General features: G+C 59.2%; 1 protein-coding gene across 5 annotated transcripts in view; it reads right to left on the bottom strand.

The window, feature by feature from the left end:
• Positions 1-8,326, bottom strand: part of LOC140402389 (guanine nucleotide-binding protein G(I)/G(S)/G(O) subunit gamma-8-like) — a 385,252-nt gene extending 376,926 nt beyond the window's left edge. The window contains exon 1 of one of the 5 annotated variants that reach the window (XR_011938131.1): positions 7,496-8,323. Coding sequence is in view for 4 of the 5 variants with exons in the window: in XM_072490133.1 (XP_072346234.1) it covers positions 7,496-7,750 (255 nt within the window). In the remaining variant the exon portion in view is untranslated. Of the gene's footprint in view, positions 1-7,495 lie in introns of all 5 variants that reach the window. The other 4 variants (XM_072490133.1, XM_072490132.1, XM_072490131.1 and 1 more) reach the window with 4 other exon arrangements.
• Positions 8,327-16,043: the final 7,717 nt, after the last annotated feature.

The following is a 16,043-nucleotide window of genomic DNA, read 5'->3' as shown; positions in this document are numbered from 1 at the left end:
GGGAGGTGAGGGAGAGTGTGGGGGGTGAGGGAGAGTGTGGGGGGGTGAGGGAGATTGTTGGGGGATTGGGGAGAATGTGGGGGGATGAGGGAGAGTGTGGGGGGGGTTGAGGGAGAGTTTGGGGGGGGGGGTTGAGGGAGAGTGTGGGGGGGGTTGAGGGAGAGTGTGGGGGGCTGAGGGAGAGTGTGGCGTGGTGAGGGAGAGTGTGGGGGGATGAGGGAGTGTGTGGTGGGGATTGGGGGAGTGTGTGGGGTGGGATGAGGGAGAGTGTGGGGGGGGTTGAGGGCGAGTGTGGGGGGGGGGGTGACGGACAGTTTGGGGTGGATTGGGGGAGAGAGTGGGGGGGGGTTGAGGGAGAGTGTGGGTGGGGTGAGGGAGAGTGTGGGGGGGGGGGGTGAGGGAGAGTGTGGGGGGTTTGAGGAAGAGTGTGGTGGGGGGGTGAGGGAGAGTGTGTGGGGATTGAGGGAGAATGTGGCGGGGTGAGGGAGAATGTGGGGGGGGTGAGGGAGAGTGTGGGGGGGTGAGGGAGAGTGTGGGGGGGGTGAGGGAGAGTGTGGGGGGGTGAGGGAGTGTGTGGGGGGGATTGGGGGAGTGTGTGGGGTGGGATGAGGGAGAGTGTGGGGGGGGTTGAGGGCGAGTGTGGGGGGGGGGCTGACGGAGAGTTTGGGGTGGATTGGGGGAGAGAGTGGGGGGGGTTGAGGGAGAGTGTGGGTGGGGTGAGGGAGAGTGTGGGAGGGGGTGAGGGAGAGTTTGTGGGGTTTGAGGAAGAGTGTGGGGGGAATTGGGGGAGAGTGTGGGGGGGTGAGGGAGAGTGTGGGGGGGTGAGGGAGAGTGTGTGGGGGTGAGGGAGTGTGTGGGGGGTAAGGGAGAGTGTGGGCGGGGTGAGGGAGAGTGTGGGGGGTGAGGGAGAGTGTGGGGGGTTGAGGGAGATTGGGAGGGTGAGGGAGAGTGTGAGGGCAGTGAGTGAGAGTGTGTGGGCGTGAGGGAGAGTGTGGGGCGTGAGGGATAGAGTGGGTGGTGAGGGAGAGTGGGGGGGTTGAGGGAGAGTGTGGGGGGGGTGAGGGAGAGTGTGGGGTGTGAAGGATAGTGTGGGGGGTGTGGGGGAGAGAGTGGGGGGGGGGGGTGAGGGAGAGTGGGGGGTGGTGAGGGAGAGTGTGGGGGAGGTGAGAGAGATTGTGGGGGATTTGAGGGATAGTGTGAGGGGGGTGAGGGAGATTGTGGGGGGTTTGAGGGAGGGTATGGGGGGGTGAGGGAGAGTGTGGGGGGGCTTGGAGATTGTGGGGGGGTGAGGGAGAGTGTGGGGTGGTGAGAGAGATTGTGGGGGGTTTGAGGGTGGGTGTGGGGGGTGAGGGAGAGTGTGGGGTGTGGGTGAGTGAGAGGGTGGGGGGTGAGGGAGAGTGTGGGGTGTGAAGGATAGTGTGGGGGGGGGGTGAGGGAGAGTGTGGGGGGGAGGGAGGGTGGGGGGATTGAGGGAGAGGGTGGTGGGGTGAGGGAGAGTGTGGGGGGTGAGGGAGAGTGTGGGGTGGGTGAGGGAGAGTGTGGGGGAGGTGAGGGAGAGTGTGGGGGGTGAGGGAGAGTGTGGGGGGGTGAGGGAGATTGTTGGGGGATTGGGGAGAATGTGGGGGGATGAGGGAGAGTGTGGGGGGGGTTGAGGGAGAGTTTGGGGGGGGGGTTGAGGGAGAGTGTGGGGGGGGTTGAGGGAGAGTGTGGGGGGCTGAGGGAGAGTGTGGCGTGGTGAGGGAGAGTGTGGGGGGATGAGGGAGTGTGTGGTGGGGATTGGGGGAGTGTGTGGGGTGGGATGAGGGAGAGTGTGGGGGGGTTGAGGGCGAGTGTGGGGGGGGGGGTGACGGACAGTTTGGGGTGGATTGGGGGAGAGAGTGGGGGGGGGTTGAGGGAGAGTGTGGGTGGGGTGAGGGAGAGTGTGGGGGGGGGGGGTGAGGGAGAGTGTGGGGGGTTTGAGGAAGAGTGTGGTGGGGGGGTGAGGGAGAGTGTGTGGGGATTGAGGGAGAATGTGGCGGGGTGAGGGAGAATGTGGGGGGGGTGAGGGAGAGTGTGGGGGGGTGAGGGAGAGTGTGGGGGGGGGTGAGGGAGAGTGTGGGGGGGTGAGGGAGTGTGTGGGGGGGATTGGGGGAGTGTGTGGGGTGGGATGAGGGAGAGTGTGGGGGGGTTTGAGGGCGAGTGTGGGGGGGGGGCTGACGGAGAGTTTGGGGTGGATTGGGGGAGAGAGTGGGGGGGGTTGAGGGAGAGTGTGGGTGGGGTGAGGGAGAGTGTGGGAGGGGGTGAGGGAGAGTTTGTGGGGTTTGAGGAAGAGTGTGGGGGGAATTGGGGGAGAGTGTGGGGGGGTGAGGGAGAGTGTGGGGGGGTGAGGGAGAGTGTGGGGGGGTGAGAGAGATTGTGGGGGGTTTGAGGGAGAATGTGGTGGGGGGGTGAGGGAGAGTGTGGGGGGATTGAGGGAGAATGTGGCGGGGTGAGGGAGAATGTGGCGGGGGGTGAGGGTGAGTGTGGGGGGGGTTTGGGAGAGTGTAGGGGGTGTGAGGGAGAGTGTGGGGGGTATTGTGGGAGAGTGTGGGGGGATTGAGAGAGAGTGTGGGGTGGATTGGGGGAGAGTATGGGGGGGGTGAGGGAGAGTGTGGGGGGGGATTGGGGTAGAGTTTGGGGGGATTGGGGGAGAGTGTGTGGGGGGGTGAGGGAGAGTGTGGGGGGGATTGAGGGAGAGTGTGGGGGGGTGAGGGAGAGGGTGGTGGGTGGGTGAGTGAAAGTGTGGGGGGGTGAGGGAGAGTGTGGGGGGGGATTGGGGGAGAGTGTGGGAGGGGTGAGGGACAGTGTGGGGGGGATTGGTGGAGAGTGTGGGGGGGGGATTGGGGGAGATTGTGGGGGTTGAGGGAGAATGTGGGGGTGTGTGGGAGAGTGTGGGGGGGTGAGGGAGCGTGTGGGGGTGAGGGAGAGTGTGGGCGGGGTGAGGGAGAGTGTGTGTGGTTGAGGGAGAGTGTTGGTGGTTGAGGGAGACTGTGGGGGGTTGAGGGAGAGTGTGGTGGTGTGTGGGAGAGTGTGCGTGGTTGAGGGAGAGTGTGGGTGGTGAGGGAGACTGGGAGGGTGAGGGAGAGTGTGGGGGCGCTGAGGGAGAGTGTGGTGGTGTGAGGGAGAGTGTGGGGCGTGAGGGAGTGTGTGGGGGGTGAGGGAGAGTGGGGGGGGTTGAGAGAGAGTGTGGGGGGGTGAGGGAGAGTTTGGGGGTGAAGGATAGTGTGGGGGGGTGAGGGAGACTGTGGAGGGAGGGAGAGTGGGGGGGATTGAGGGAGAGTGTGGTGGGGTGAGGGAGAGTGTGGGGGGTGAGGGAGAGTGTGGGGGGGTGAGGGAGAGTGTGGGGGGGGTGAGGGAGAGTGTGGGGGGGGTGAGGGAGAGTGTGGGTGGTGAGGGAGAGTGTGGGGGGATTGGGGAGAGTGTGGGGGGATGAGGGAGAGTGTGGGGGGGATTGACGGAGACTGTAGGGGGGTGAGGGAGAGTGTGGCGGGGGTTGAGGGAGAGTGTGGTGGGGGGGTTGAGGGAGAGTGTGGGGGGGGTTGAGGAAGAGTGTGGGGGGGTTGAGGGAGAGTGTGGGAGGGTCGAGGGAGAGTGTGGGGGGGTGAGGGAGAGTGTGGGGGGATGAGGGAGTGTGTGGGGGGGGGTTGGGGGAGAGTGTGGGGGGGTGACGGAGAGTGTGGGGGAGAGAGTGGGGGGGGGTTGGGGGAGAGAGTGGGGGAGAGGGAGAGTGTGGTGGGGTGAGGGAGAGTGTGGGGGGGGGTGAGAGAGATTGTGGGGGGTTTGAGGGAGAGTGTGGGGGTGTTGGGAGATTGTGGGGGGTTCGAGGGAGCGTGTGGGGAGGTGAGGGAGAGTGTGGGGAGGTGAGGGAGAGTGTTGGGGGGTGAGGGAGAGTGTGGGGTGGTGAGAGAGATTGTGGGGGGGTGAGGGAATGTGTGGGGGGGTGAGGGAGAGTGTGGGGGGATGAGGGAGAGTGTGGGGGGGGGTTGAGGGCGAGTGTGGGGGGGGGTGACGGAGAGTGTGGGGGGGATTGGGGGAGGGAGCGGGGGGGGTTGGGGGAGAGAGTGGGGGGGTGAGGGAGAGTGTGGGGTGGTGAGGGAGAGTGTGGGGGAGGTGAGAGAGATTGTGGGGGATTTGAGGGATAGTGTGAGGGGGGTGAGGGAGATTGTGGGGGGTTTGAGGGAGGGTGAGGGGGGGTGAGGGAGAGTGTGGGGGGGGCTGGGAGATTGTGGGGGGGTGAGGGAGAGTGTGGGGTGGTGAGAGAGATTGTGGGGGGTTTAAGGGTGGGTGTGGGGGGGGTGAGGGAGAGTGTGGGGTGTGGGTGAGTGAGAGGGTGGGGGGGTGAGGGAGAATGTGGGGGGGATTGGGGGAGAGTGTGGGAGGGGTGAGGGAGAGTGTGGGGAGGGGATTGGTGGAGAGTGTAGGGGGGGATTGGGGGAAGAGTGTGGGGGGTGAAGGAGAATGTGGGGGGGGTGAGGGAGAGTGTGGGGGGGGTGAGGGAGTGTGTGGGGGTAAGGGAGAGTGTGGGCGGGGTGAGGCAGAGTGTGGGGGGTGAGGGAGAGTGTGGGGGGTGAGGGAGAGTGTGGGGGGTGAGGGAGATTGGGAGGGTGATGGAGAGAGTGGGGGCGGTGAGGGAGAGTGTGTGGGCGTGAGGGAGAGTGTGGGGCGTGAGGGATAGTGTCGGTGGTGAGGGTGAGTGGGGGGGTTGAGGGAGAGTGTGGGGGGGTGAGGGAGAGTGTGGGGTGTGAAGGACAGTGTGGGGGGTGTGAGGGAGAGTGTGGGGGGGAGGGAGAGTGGGGGGGATTGAGGGAGAGTGTGGGGGGGTGAGGGAGAGTGTGGGGGGTGAGGGAGAGTGTGGGGGGTGAGGGAGAGTGTGGGGGGGGGTGAGGGAGAGTGGGGGGGTGAGGGAGAGTGTGGGGGGTGAGGGAGAGTGTGGGGGGATGAGGGAGAGTGAGGGGGGATTGACGGAGACTGTGGGGGGGGTGAGGGAGAGTGTGGGGGGGGGTTGAGGGAGAGTGTGGGGGGTTGAGGGAGAGTGTGGGAGGGGTTGAGGGAGAGTGTGGGGGGGTGAGGGAGAGTGTGGGGAAGTGAGGGAGAGTGTGGGGGGGTGAGGGAGAGTGTGGGGGGGGTGAGGGAGAGTGTGGGGGGGTGAGGGAGTGTGTGGGAGGATTGGGGGAGTGTGTGAGGTGGGTTGAGGGAGTGTGTGAGGTGGGTTGAGGGAGAGTGTGGGGGGTTTGAGGGCAAGTGTGGGGGGGAGTGACGGAGAGTGTGGGGGGGATTGGGGGAGAGAGTGGGGGGGGGTTAGGGGAGAGAGTGGGGCGGGTGAGGGAGAGTGTGGGGGGGTGAGGGAGAGTGTGGGGGGGTGAGGAAAAGTGTGGGGGGGTGAGGAAAAGTGTGGGGGGGTGAGAGAGATTGTGGGGGGTTTTAGGGAGAGTGTGGGTGGGGTTGAGGGAGATTGTGGGGGGTTTGAGGGAGGTTGTGGGGGGGTGAGGGAGAGTGTGGGGGGGTTTGGGAGATTGTGGGGTGGTGAGGGAGAGTGTGGGGTGGTGAGAGAGATTGTGGGGGGGGTGAGGGAGTGTGTGGGGGGGTGAGGGAGAGTGTGGGGGGTTGAGCGAGAGTGTGGGGCGTTGAGGGCGAGTGGGGGGGTGACGGAGAGTGTGGGGGGGATTGGTGGAGAGAGTGGGGGGGTTGAGGGATAGTGTGGGGGGAGGGAGATTGTGGGGGGTTTGAGGGAGGGTGTGGGGGGGTGCGGGAGAGTGTGGGGGGTTGAGGGAGAGTGTGGGGGGTGAGGGAGAGTGTGGGGGGGATTGGGGGAGAGTGTGGGGGGTGAGGGAGAGTGTGAGGGGGTTGCGGGCAAGTATGGGGGGCAGTGAGGGAGAGTGTGGGGGGGTGAGGGAGAATGTGGGAGGGGTGAGGGAGAGTGTGGGGGGGTGAGGGAGACTGTGGGGAGTGTGAGGGAGAGTGTGGGCGGGTTGGGGGTGTGTGGAGGGTGCGTGTGTGTGGGGGGGGGGGTGATGGGGGTGTGTGTGATGGGGTGCTGAGTGTAGGGTTGTGCTGGTGAGTGAGTGGGGGGTGAGCGTATGGAGGGCGGTGTTGGGGGTTGATGGGGAGGGTAATCAGTTTGGGGGGTGCTGGTGAGTGTGGGGTGGGTGGATGAGTGGGGGGTGATGTGTGTGTAAGGGTGGGTGAGTGTGTAGGGGGAATGCTGAATGTGTAGGGGGGTAATGTGTGTGTAAGTGTGGGTGAATGTGTAGGGGAGTCATGGGAGTGAGTGTGCAGGTGTGGTGCTTGTTAGTGTATGGTGGGAGTGATGGGGGGTGAGTGTGTAAGGGTGGATGAGTGCAGGGGTGAGTGTGTAAGGGCTGAGTGCAGGGGTGAGTGTGTAAGGGGGTGAGTGCGGGGATGAGTGTGAAAGGGGGTGAGTGTGTAAGGGGATGCTGGTTAGTGTGTGGGGGGAGTGATGGGGTGAGTGTGTAACAGAGGGTGAGTGTGTAGGGGGTGAGTGTGTAAGGAGGTGAGTGTGTATTTGGGATGAGTCTGTAAGGGGGTGAGTGTGTAGGGGGTGTGAGTGTATGGGGGATGAGTGTTGAGGTGACTGAGTAGGGGGGTGAGTTTGTGGTGGGGTGAGTGTAAGGGGGTGATGGGGGTAAGTGTGGGGGTGATGGGGGTAAGTGTGGGGGTGAGTGTGTTCGGGAATGAATGTGTAAGGGGATGCTGGTTAGTGTGTGGGTGGAGTGATGGGGTGAGTGTGTCAGGGGATGAGTGTGGGGGTGAGTGTGTAAGGGTGTGTGTGCGGGGATGAGTGTAAGGGGGTGAGTGTGTGAGGGGCTGCTGGTTAGTGGGTGGGGGAATGATGGGGTGAGCGTGTATAGGGGGTGAGTGTGTAGTGGGGATGAGTGTGAAAGGGGGTGAGTTTGTAGAGGTGTGAGTATGTAAGGAAGGATGAATGTGGGGGGCGTGTAACGGAGGTGAGTGTGTAATGGGGGGGGGAGTGTGTAGGGGGAGTGAGTGTGTGGTGGAGTGAGTGTGTGGGGGGGTGAGTGTGTGGGGGGGGTGAGTGTGTAGGGGGGGTGAGTGTGTAGGGGGGGGTGAGTGTGTAGGGGGGTGATGGGGTTGAGTGTAAGGGGGTGAGTGTGAAAGGGGTGAGTGTGAAAGGGGTGAGTGTGGAAGGGGGTGCTGGTTAGTGTGTGGGGGAGTGATGGGGTGGGTGTGCAAGGGGGGTGAGCGTGGGGTGAGTGTGTAAGGGAGATGGGTGTGGGGGCGAGTGTGGAAGGGGGAGTGTGGAAGGAGGAGTGTGGAAGGGGTGCTGGTTAGTGTGTGGGGGGAGTGATGGGGGTGAGTGTGCAGAGGGGTGAGTGGATAAGGGGGTGAGTGGGTAAGGGTGGTGAGTGTGTAAGGGTGTGTGTGTAAGGGGTGAGTGTGTAAGGGGGTGCTGGTGAGTGGGTGGGTGGGAGAAGGTCAGCAATCAGCTCTCACTCACCAAGTGCCTCCGCAGGCTGCTGGCCCCCGTGTCCCCGGGGACGGGATAGCCGCCGTTGAGCTCGCCGCCGGTTAAATCCCAGTGGAGCGGGCTGGGGGGGTCGGCGGCGCCGGCGATCTGCAGAGCCTCCTGCACCAGGTACTGCTGCCTGTGTCTCAGCAACTGCAACTCCAGCAGGCCGGCCAGGCTGGCTTCCAGCCGCTCCCGGTGTCGGCTCCGATCCAGGCTGGCCGGCAAGGAAAAAGCCGGGAGCATCTCGTCAATCCCAGTGCTGGGAGGGGGGTGGGGGGGGGAGTCTGTAATCCCTGACTTGTCCCTGTGTGTCTGGCTGTATCAGCGCGGAGTTCCCATGTGCTCCGTCTGCTACTGTATCCCTCAGCAATTGATACACTGCCTCTGTGTGTGTTACACTTTTTTTTTGGTCAATTTCATTCGGGGGAAACTGACATGTAAGAGGGTCTGTGTCACTCAATCGATCATTAACATAGCAGTCCCGTCCCCCCAGCCCCTCTGATTCGCTGCTCTGCCTCTCTCATTACATCACCCTTCAATGGACTGGGCTCACATCAAACTGGGGGGATGTCTGTTTATTGCCCAGACCCTGTTAAATGTGTCTGTGTGGCTTCCCTTCCCTCTCCCTCCACCTTCTGCCGAGCCTGCAACTTGTCTGAATCTCTCTGGCAGAAATCGAGGAAGGGAGGGGGATTGAGGAGGAGGAGGAGGGCGAGGGGGCAGTCACATTGTTTGGGTTGCTGGCTATCGAGACAGCTCGGTTCGCCCGGAGATCTCGATGAGTGGTCGGATGGATGGATGGATGGAGGGAGGAAGGAAGGAGCGGCTGCTCGGCTGGCGGAGGCAAGAGGGCTGGCTGAACGAGTCGATGCTGAGGGGAGAGGAATTGGGAGGTGAGGGGGGAGTGGGAGGTCAGGAGGGGGAGTGGGAGGTGAGGAGGGAGAGGGGGAATGGGAGGAGAGGGGGAAATGGGAGTTGAGGAGGGAGAGGGGGAATGGGAGGAGAGGGGGAATGGGAGGTGGGGGAGGAGAGGGGGGAATGGGAGGAGAGGGGGGAGTGGGAGGGGAGGGGAGTGGGAGGGTAGGGGAGGGGGGAGTGGGAGGGTAGGGGAGGGGGGAGTGAGAGGAGAGGGGGGAGTGGGAGGAGAGGGGGGAGTGGGAGGGGAGGGGGGAGTGGGAGGGTAGGGGAGGGGGGAGTGAGAGGAGAGGGGGGAATGGGAGGGGAGGGGGAATGGGAGGGGAGGGGGAATGGGAGGTGAGGGGGGAGAGGGATGGGAATGGGAGGTGAGAGGGGAGTGGGAGTGAGAGGAGAGGGAGGGGAGGGGGAATGGGAGGTGAGGGGGAATGGGAGGAGAGGGGGGAGTGGGAGGAGAGAGAGGGCGAGGGGGAGGGGGGAGTGAGAGGAGATGGGGGAATGGGAGGTGAGGGGGGAATGGGAGGTGAGGGGGAATGGGAGGGGAGGGGGAATGGGAGGTGAGGGGGGAGTGAGAGGAGAGGGAGGGGGAATGGGAGGAGAGGGGGGAGTAGGTAGAGAGGAGGGGAGGGGGGAATGGGAGGGGAGGGGGAATGGGAGGTGAGGGAGGGGGAATGGGAGGGGAGGGGGAATGGGAGGGGAGGGGGAATGGGAGGAGAGGGGGGTGAGAGGAGAGGGAGGGGGAATGGGAGGGGAGGGGGAATGGTAGGTGAGAGGAGAGGGAGGGGGAATGGGAGGAGAGGGGGGAATGGGAGTGGGGGGGAGAGAAGGAAAGGGAGGAGGCGGTGGGAAGAGGTCAGGTTGGGGGCAAGTGGGAGTGAGCGGGGAGAGGGTGGGGGATAGGATGGAGGAGGGAGAGAGGGGATTGTGGAGTGAGGAGGGTGTGGGAGAGGGGAGGGTAGTGTATGGGCGGTGAGGCTGTGCTGTGGGATGGTGTGAGGGTGAGGGCAGTGGGCTGGGTTTAGGAGAGGGGTAGGCAGAGAGGGAAGGGAGGAGGGGTAGGGGAGAAGGAGGAACGGAGAGGAGGAGAGATACTTTGGGGAGGAGTTGGGAGTAGAAGAGACGAGGAGGGGAGTGGGTGTAGGAGGGGGGCTGTGGGAGGGGATGGGGCTTAAAGGGAGGGGGTGGGGCAGGGGAAGGATGGAGGAGAGTGAGGAGAAAGATGAGTGGGTGGAAGATTGGGAGACTGAGAGGTGGGAGGGAGGGAGGAGGGAGGGAGTGTGGGAGGAGGGAAAGCATTGTTTCCTGTTTTCAGGATGATTTGTTTTTCCCTGATCGTCTCATCTAGAATTGAGCACAGAGCTAAAAATAGCAAGCAAAAAATCGGCTGAAAATTAAATCAGTAAAAATTAATTATAATTCTCCTGGGCCTGGTAGGAAAAGACTGGGTTCCAGTAAAACCCTTTTCTGAAAACAGTAATCGAGCTGCACAGTTAACGGAGCTGCAGAATATAGGAGGACAGACCATCCTGAAGGTCCTGCCCCTCACTGGCTCCCTCACCCAAGGAGCTATTCTTCCATGTGTGGGTGCACAGTGTCAGCCGGCTCTTTGGCAATGGGGAGCTTCACGATCGTGTCTGCTTTCCTAATGTACAATGAGTCATTGTGCGGTCAGTGAACCCTGGATTTTAACATTTTTCATCTGTTCAAACCTCTCCACGGGCTTTGACCCTCCCTATCTCTGTGACTTCCTCCAGCACTAAACCTCTCCGAGATCTCCGCCCTCCCTCTAAATTCTTTTTCCTGGTAGCTCTGGAATTGCCTCTCTAAACCTTTCCACCGAGCTCGCTCGGACGGCAGCATCTTTCATAGAATTTACAGTGCAGAAGGAGGCCATTCGGCCCATCGAGTCTGCACCGGCTCTTGGAAAGAGCACCCTACCCAAGGTCCACGCTTCCACCCTATCCCCATAACCCAGTAACCTCACCCAACACTAAGGGCAATTTTGGACACTAAGGGCAATTTATCATGGCCAATCCACCTAACACTTTGACCAAGCTTCTACTCACTTGTAAGACCATAACATAAAGGAGCAGAAGTGGGCCATTCAGCCCATCGAGTCTGCTCCATTCAATGAGATCGTGACCGATCTGATGTGATAAACCTCAACTCCGCTTTCCCACCTTATCCCCATAACCCTCGATTCCCTCACTGATTAAGAATCTGTCTCAGCCTGGAACACACTTAGCGGCCCAGCCTCTACGGCTCTCTGCGATAAAGAATTCCACAGATTCACTCCCCTCTGAGAGAAGAAAGTCCTCCTCATCTCTGTCTGAAATGGGCAACCCCCTCACTCTGAGATTCTGCCCTCTGGTCCTAGACTCTCCCACAAGGGGAAACAACCTCTCAGCATCGACCCAGTCAAACCCCCTGAGAATCCGCCCCCGACCGGCCGGGTTCCTGACGCCGCGGGACACGCGCGGTCTCACCCATCAGGAACTCAGCATGGCGGCTGCGGACCCAGTCCAGCGCCGCTACAGTCAGGGGAGGGCCGATCCGCGGGCAGGGTGGGGGACAGTATTCGGTGCTGGGGGGCACTGTGGTGGGGCGGTCCAGGGCAATCGAGCCGGCCGAAGGGGGGGGGGGGGGGTGCGGGGGGACTATTTCGTGGGCCGGGTCCGCGAGCGGCCTCCGCCACGAAGCACAGCACGGCAGCTGCAGGCCGCCGCCACGCGCATGCGCGGACACGCACCCGGCAATTCTCCAGGCCATATCGGCAGCTAGCGCCGGGTGCTCTACGCTGCCGACCTGCTAGCCCCCAGCCAAATGGGGAATCAGTGGCCGTTTTACGCCAGTTCTCCTGTCGTAAAACGCCACCGTTCCCACACCGGTGGTGAGGTCACAGCCTCAGAATTGGAGAATCCAGGCCCAGGTGGTGGCTGAACTGGTTCCCCGTCGAGTTTTAGCAGAACTTCCCTATTTTTATACTCCCTTTGAAATATAGGCCAATATTTCATTTGCCGACCCAATTACCTGCCGCACTCGCATGCTAGCTTTTTGTGATTAATGCACAGTGTCAACCTTTTGTCTGCTCGCACTCCTGCGAGAAACCCGAGGATGTTTTCTGACGTAGGAGGCACCATATAAATGCAGGTGGCCACAGGTGGAGGTGGGGATCCCTGGCCCAGCCTTTGCGCCGAATAACTGCTCCGGGTCAGAGCTGAGAGTTTAGGCCCCTCAGCTTATCCAAACAGACATCCGCGACATAATTCAGACGATGTACGGCATTCAAGTTAACTTCATGGATAACAGGAGCTGGCGCGAGAGGCTGATGAAGTTATCGCACACGTGACAGGCCTGGGGTTACAGGACGCACAATGGGCTGCTCACACTCGGTCTTTGTGGGCTGGGTGAATGTGTGCGTGTGATTGGATATGATTGGGTGCGAAATTGATCCGTGCCAGTTGCATCGAATGTGTCGAATCGCCTCTCCAGCTGGTGTCACATCTCCCTTGACCCATGTTTCCAATAAAATTAATTCCGACATCACGGGGAATGCAGCGGCTCAAGAAGGTGGCCCAACACCACCTTCTCGAGGGGCAATTAGGGATGGGCAATAAATTTTGGCCTAGCCATGACGGCCACATACCGTGAAAGAATAAAAATTTTTAAATTCCTCTGTGTTTGCGATGGTATTGATATTGGGCAGGTTCCCGGGGGAAGAGTTCTGCTCCTGGAGGATTGCTGTGGAATCCTTTGTGCCACTGAGGAGGGCCGGCGGGGGCCTTGATTTAACGCCTCGTGCGAAAGAACACACCTCGATCAATGCAGTTCTCGAAGTGCCTCACCGGGAGGGTCAGCCTGGATGACGGGAATTTGAAGCTGCAACAACTCTTGGCCCACTGGCAAACAGCCCCCCGCCCCCCCCCCCCCCCTCCCCTCCCCCCAGCACTTTACAGTCACTGAGCCAATTTCGAAGCGGACTCCCTGCTCTTCTGGGAAAAACTAGACCCCGAGGACACAGCCTCAGACTGAAGGGACGATCCTTTAAAATAGAGAGGAGGAATTTCTTCAGCCAGAGGGTGGTGAATCTGTGGAACTCTTTGCCGCAGAAGGCTGTGGAGGCCCAATCACTGAGCGTCTTTAAGATAGAGATAGATAGGTTCTTGATTAATAAGGGGACCAGGGGTTATGGGGAGAAGGCAGGAGAATGGGGATGAGAAAAATATCAGCCATGATTGGATGGCGGAGCAGACTCGATGGGCCGAATGGTCAGATTCTGCTCCTGTGTCTCATGGTCTTAAGGAGGGCAACGGGACAGAAAATTTGCGCATGGCAAGATCCCACACGCAGCCGGTGAGGCAGCTAACCGGATAACGTGCTTCTGGTTGAGGGAGGCACGTCGGTGTAGAGAACGGACCCTCCCCTTGTTTGGGCGATGCAAGGGGGCGTTTTAGATTAATCTTGTGCCGGGCATGGGACTCGAACCCACAAGCCTTCTGACTCGAAGCCAAGAGTGCTGCTGACCGCGAGGCACGGCTGGACCTCATTGCCCAATGAGGTAAGTATTGAAGAGAGTCTGGCGGAGACGGGGGATGAGCAGAAAGAGAAAAGGGTAAAACGGTGAAATAAGAATACCGGTCTGAACGGGTCACCCATGAGGTCGGGGGGCGGGGGGATGGGGGGGGGATGCGGCTAGGGGCAAGGCCATCCGTTTCGGAAAGAGTTCCTGAGCGTGGACGATTCTGGTTTGGAGGGAATTGAAATGTCTCTCTGTGATTGACAGATAGCACAACCAGTGGGTTTTCAACTGTGGTTAGAACGATGAGGTGATTGGTGCAGGTCTTTCCATGCGTTTGGCGTTTCAGTTTTGTCTCTCGGTGGGAGGGTCAGTGGCGGATAAGGAGCTTTCAAAGGAAGAAACCAACAACAGTGGTTCATTAATGTCCTTTCGGGAAGGAAATCTGCCAACCGTACCCGGTCTGGCCGAGAATGTGACTCCAGCAAATGTGGTTGCCTCTCAAATGGCCCTCTGAAATGGAGGGCAGTTAGGGACCGACATTGAATTCTGACCTAGCCTGCTACATTCACATCCCATAAAATGAATTTTAAAAACTTAAACGGCCACTTCTGGTGCCTGTTATCTTTTATGTGAATTCTTTAAACACTTCCGATGTGTCTTAGTCTGTCCAGACTATATAATTAGGAGTGGGTGTGTTACTACCCATCGCCTCCTGGCTCTGTGGGTCGATACAAACGAAGGAAAATATAACAACAGGAACAGGCCCTTCGGCCTTCCAAGCCTGCACTGACAATGCTGCCCTTCCAGGGTCCATATCCCTATATTCCCATCCTATCCCTTGTATTCGTCTAGACGTGCCTTAAATGTCACTATCGTATCCCGGCTCTGGGTCACTGTCCGTGTGGAGTTTGCACATTCTCCCCGTGTTTGCGTGGGTTTTGCCCCCACAACCCAAAGATGTGCAGGGTAGGTGGATTGGCCACGCTAAATTGCCCCTTAATTGGAAAAAATTTATTAGGTACTCTAAATTTATATTTTTTAAATGTCACTTTCGTACCTGCTTCCACCACCTCCCCCGACAGTGAGTTCCAGACACCCACTACCCTCTGTGTAACAAAAAAGCTTCATAAAATCTAAGAATTTACAGTGGAGAAGGAGACCATTCAGCCCATCGAGTCTGTACCGGCCCTTAGAAAGAGCACCCTACTTAAGCCCATCCGTCCACCCTATCCCCGTAGCCCAGTGACCCCACCTAACCTTTTTTTTGGACACTAAGGGGCAATTTTATCACAGCCAATCCACCTAACCTGCCCATCTTTGGACTGTGGGAGGAAACCGGAGCACCCGGAGGAAACCCACGCAGACACGGGAAGAACGTGCAGACTCCGCACAGACAGTGACCCAAGCTGGGAATCGAACCTGGGTCTCTGGAGCTGTGAGGCACAGCGCTAACCATTGCACTACCATGCGCTTCCCTCGCACATCTCTAAATTTTGCCCCTCGCACCTTAAACCTATGCCCCCTAGTAATTGACTCTTCTGCCCTGGGAAAAAGCTTATGACTATCCGCTCTGTCCATGCCCCTCATAATTTTGTAGACCTCTATCAGGTCGCCCCTCAACCTCCTTCGTTCCAGTGAGAACAAACCGAGTTTATCCAGACTCTCCTCACAGCCCATGCCCTCCATACCAGGCAACATCCTGGTAAACCTCTTCCGTACCCTCTCCAAAGCCTCCACATCCTTCTGGTAGTGTGGCGAACTGAATGGAACATGTTATTTCAAATGTCGGAGTCATAAGAAGGAGGCCATTTGGCCCATCAGCTTCATGCTGGCTGTCTCTGAACCAAACCAGTCAGTCCCATTCCCCCAGTCTATCCCTCAACACTGCAAATTCCCCCACCGTTTTATCCGCTTAGCTCTGCAGCTTTATTTCCCTCAAGTGCCAATCCAATTTCCTTTCGAGATTAGTCACCGTCACTGCTTCCACCACTCTTGTGGGCAGCGAGTTAGATTTAGATTAGATTTAGATGTATTGTCGCGTGTACCGGGGTACAGTGGAAAGTACTGTTGTGCGTAGTCCAGACAGATTGTTCCACACATGAAAACATAGGATGTACGAAAAATACACAATGTAAATACACATCGGGTGAAGCTTATGTGGTGTGGTGCCACACAGCAGAGAAGATATGTAGAGAGACCAGTTCAGTCCATAAGAGGGCCATTCAGGGTTATGGAAACAGCGGGGAAGAAGCTGTTTTTGAATCTGTTAGTGCGTGTTCTCAGACTTTTGTATCTCCTGCCCGCTGGAAGAAGTTGGAAGAGTGAGTAAGCCGGGTGGGAGGGATCTTTGATTAGGCTGTCCGCTTTCCCCAGGCAGCGGGAGGTGTAGATGGAGACAAATGGATGGGAGGCAGGTTTGTGTGACGGACTGGGCTGTGTTCACGACTCTCTGAAGTTTCTTACGGTCTTGGGCCGAGCAGTTGCCATACCAGGCTGTGACGCAGCCCGATAGGATGCTTTCTATGGTGCATCCCAGGTTATTCTCTCTTCCAACCTCTTCCATCAGGCAGGAGATTCAGAAGTCTGCATCTATAAAAATTGGTTATAGTCAATGTGGACATGCCGAATTTCCTGAGGACATATCGACATTGTTGTGCTTTCTTGGTCGTAGCGTCGACGTGGGTCGACCAGGACAGATGTTTGGTGATGTGCACACCTGGGAATTTGAAGTTCTCAACCATCCCTACCTCACACCATTGATGCAGACAGAGGCGTGTACACTTCGGTTTCTGAAGTCAATGACCAGCTCTTTCGTTTTGCTGGCGTTGAGGGAGAGATTGTTGTCGCTACACCACTCCACTAGGTTCTCTATCTCCCTCCTGTATTCTGACTCGTTGTTGTTCGAGATCCGACCCCCTGCGGTCGTGTCATCAGCAAACTTGTAGATGGAGTTGGAGCTGAATCCTGCCACACAGTCGTGTGTATAAGGAGTTGGCAGCGTCGTTGCCACTCGCTGGGTAAAAATATTGATCACCCCACCCCCGCTTTATATCTCTTAAATCTGTGTCCCCTCCACCCACCTCCATCTTTGAACCATCTTTG

This window comes from Scyliorhinus torazame, chromosome 25 (assembly GCF_047496885.1).
Source record: "Scyliorhinus torazame isolate Kashiwa2021f chromosome 25, sScyTor2.1, whole genome shotgun sequence".
In the NCBI taxonomy this organism is placed as follows: domain Eukaryota; kingdom Metazoa; phylum Chordata; class Chondrichthyes; order Carcharhiniformes; family Scyliorhinidae; genus Scyliorhinus; species Scyliorhinus torazame.
This window is presented reverse-complemented; position numbering and strand designations above follow the sequence as displayed.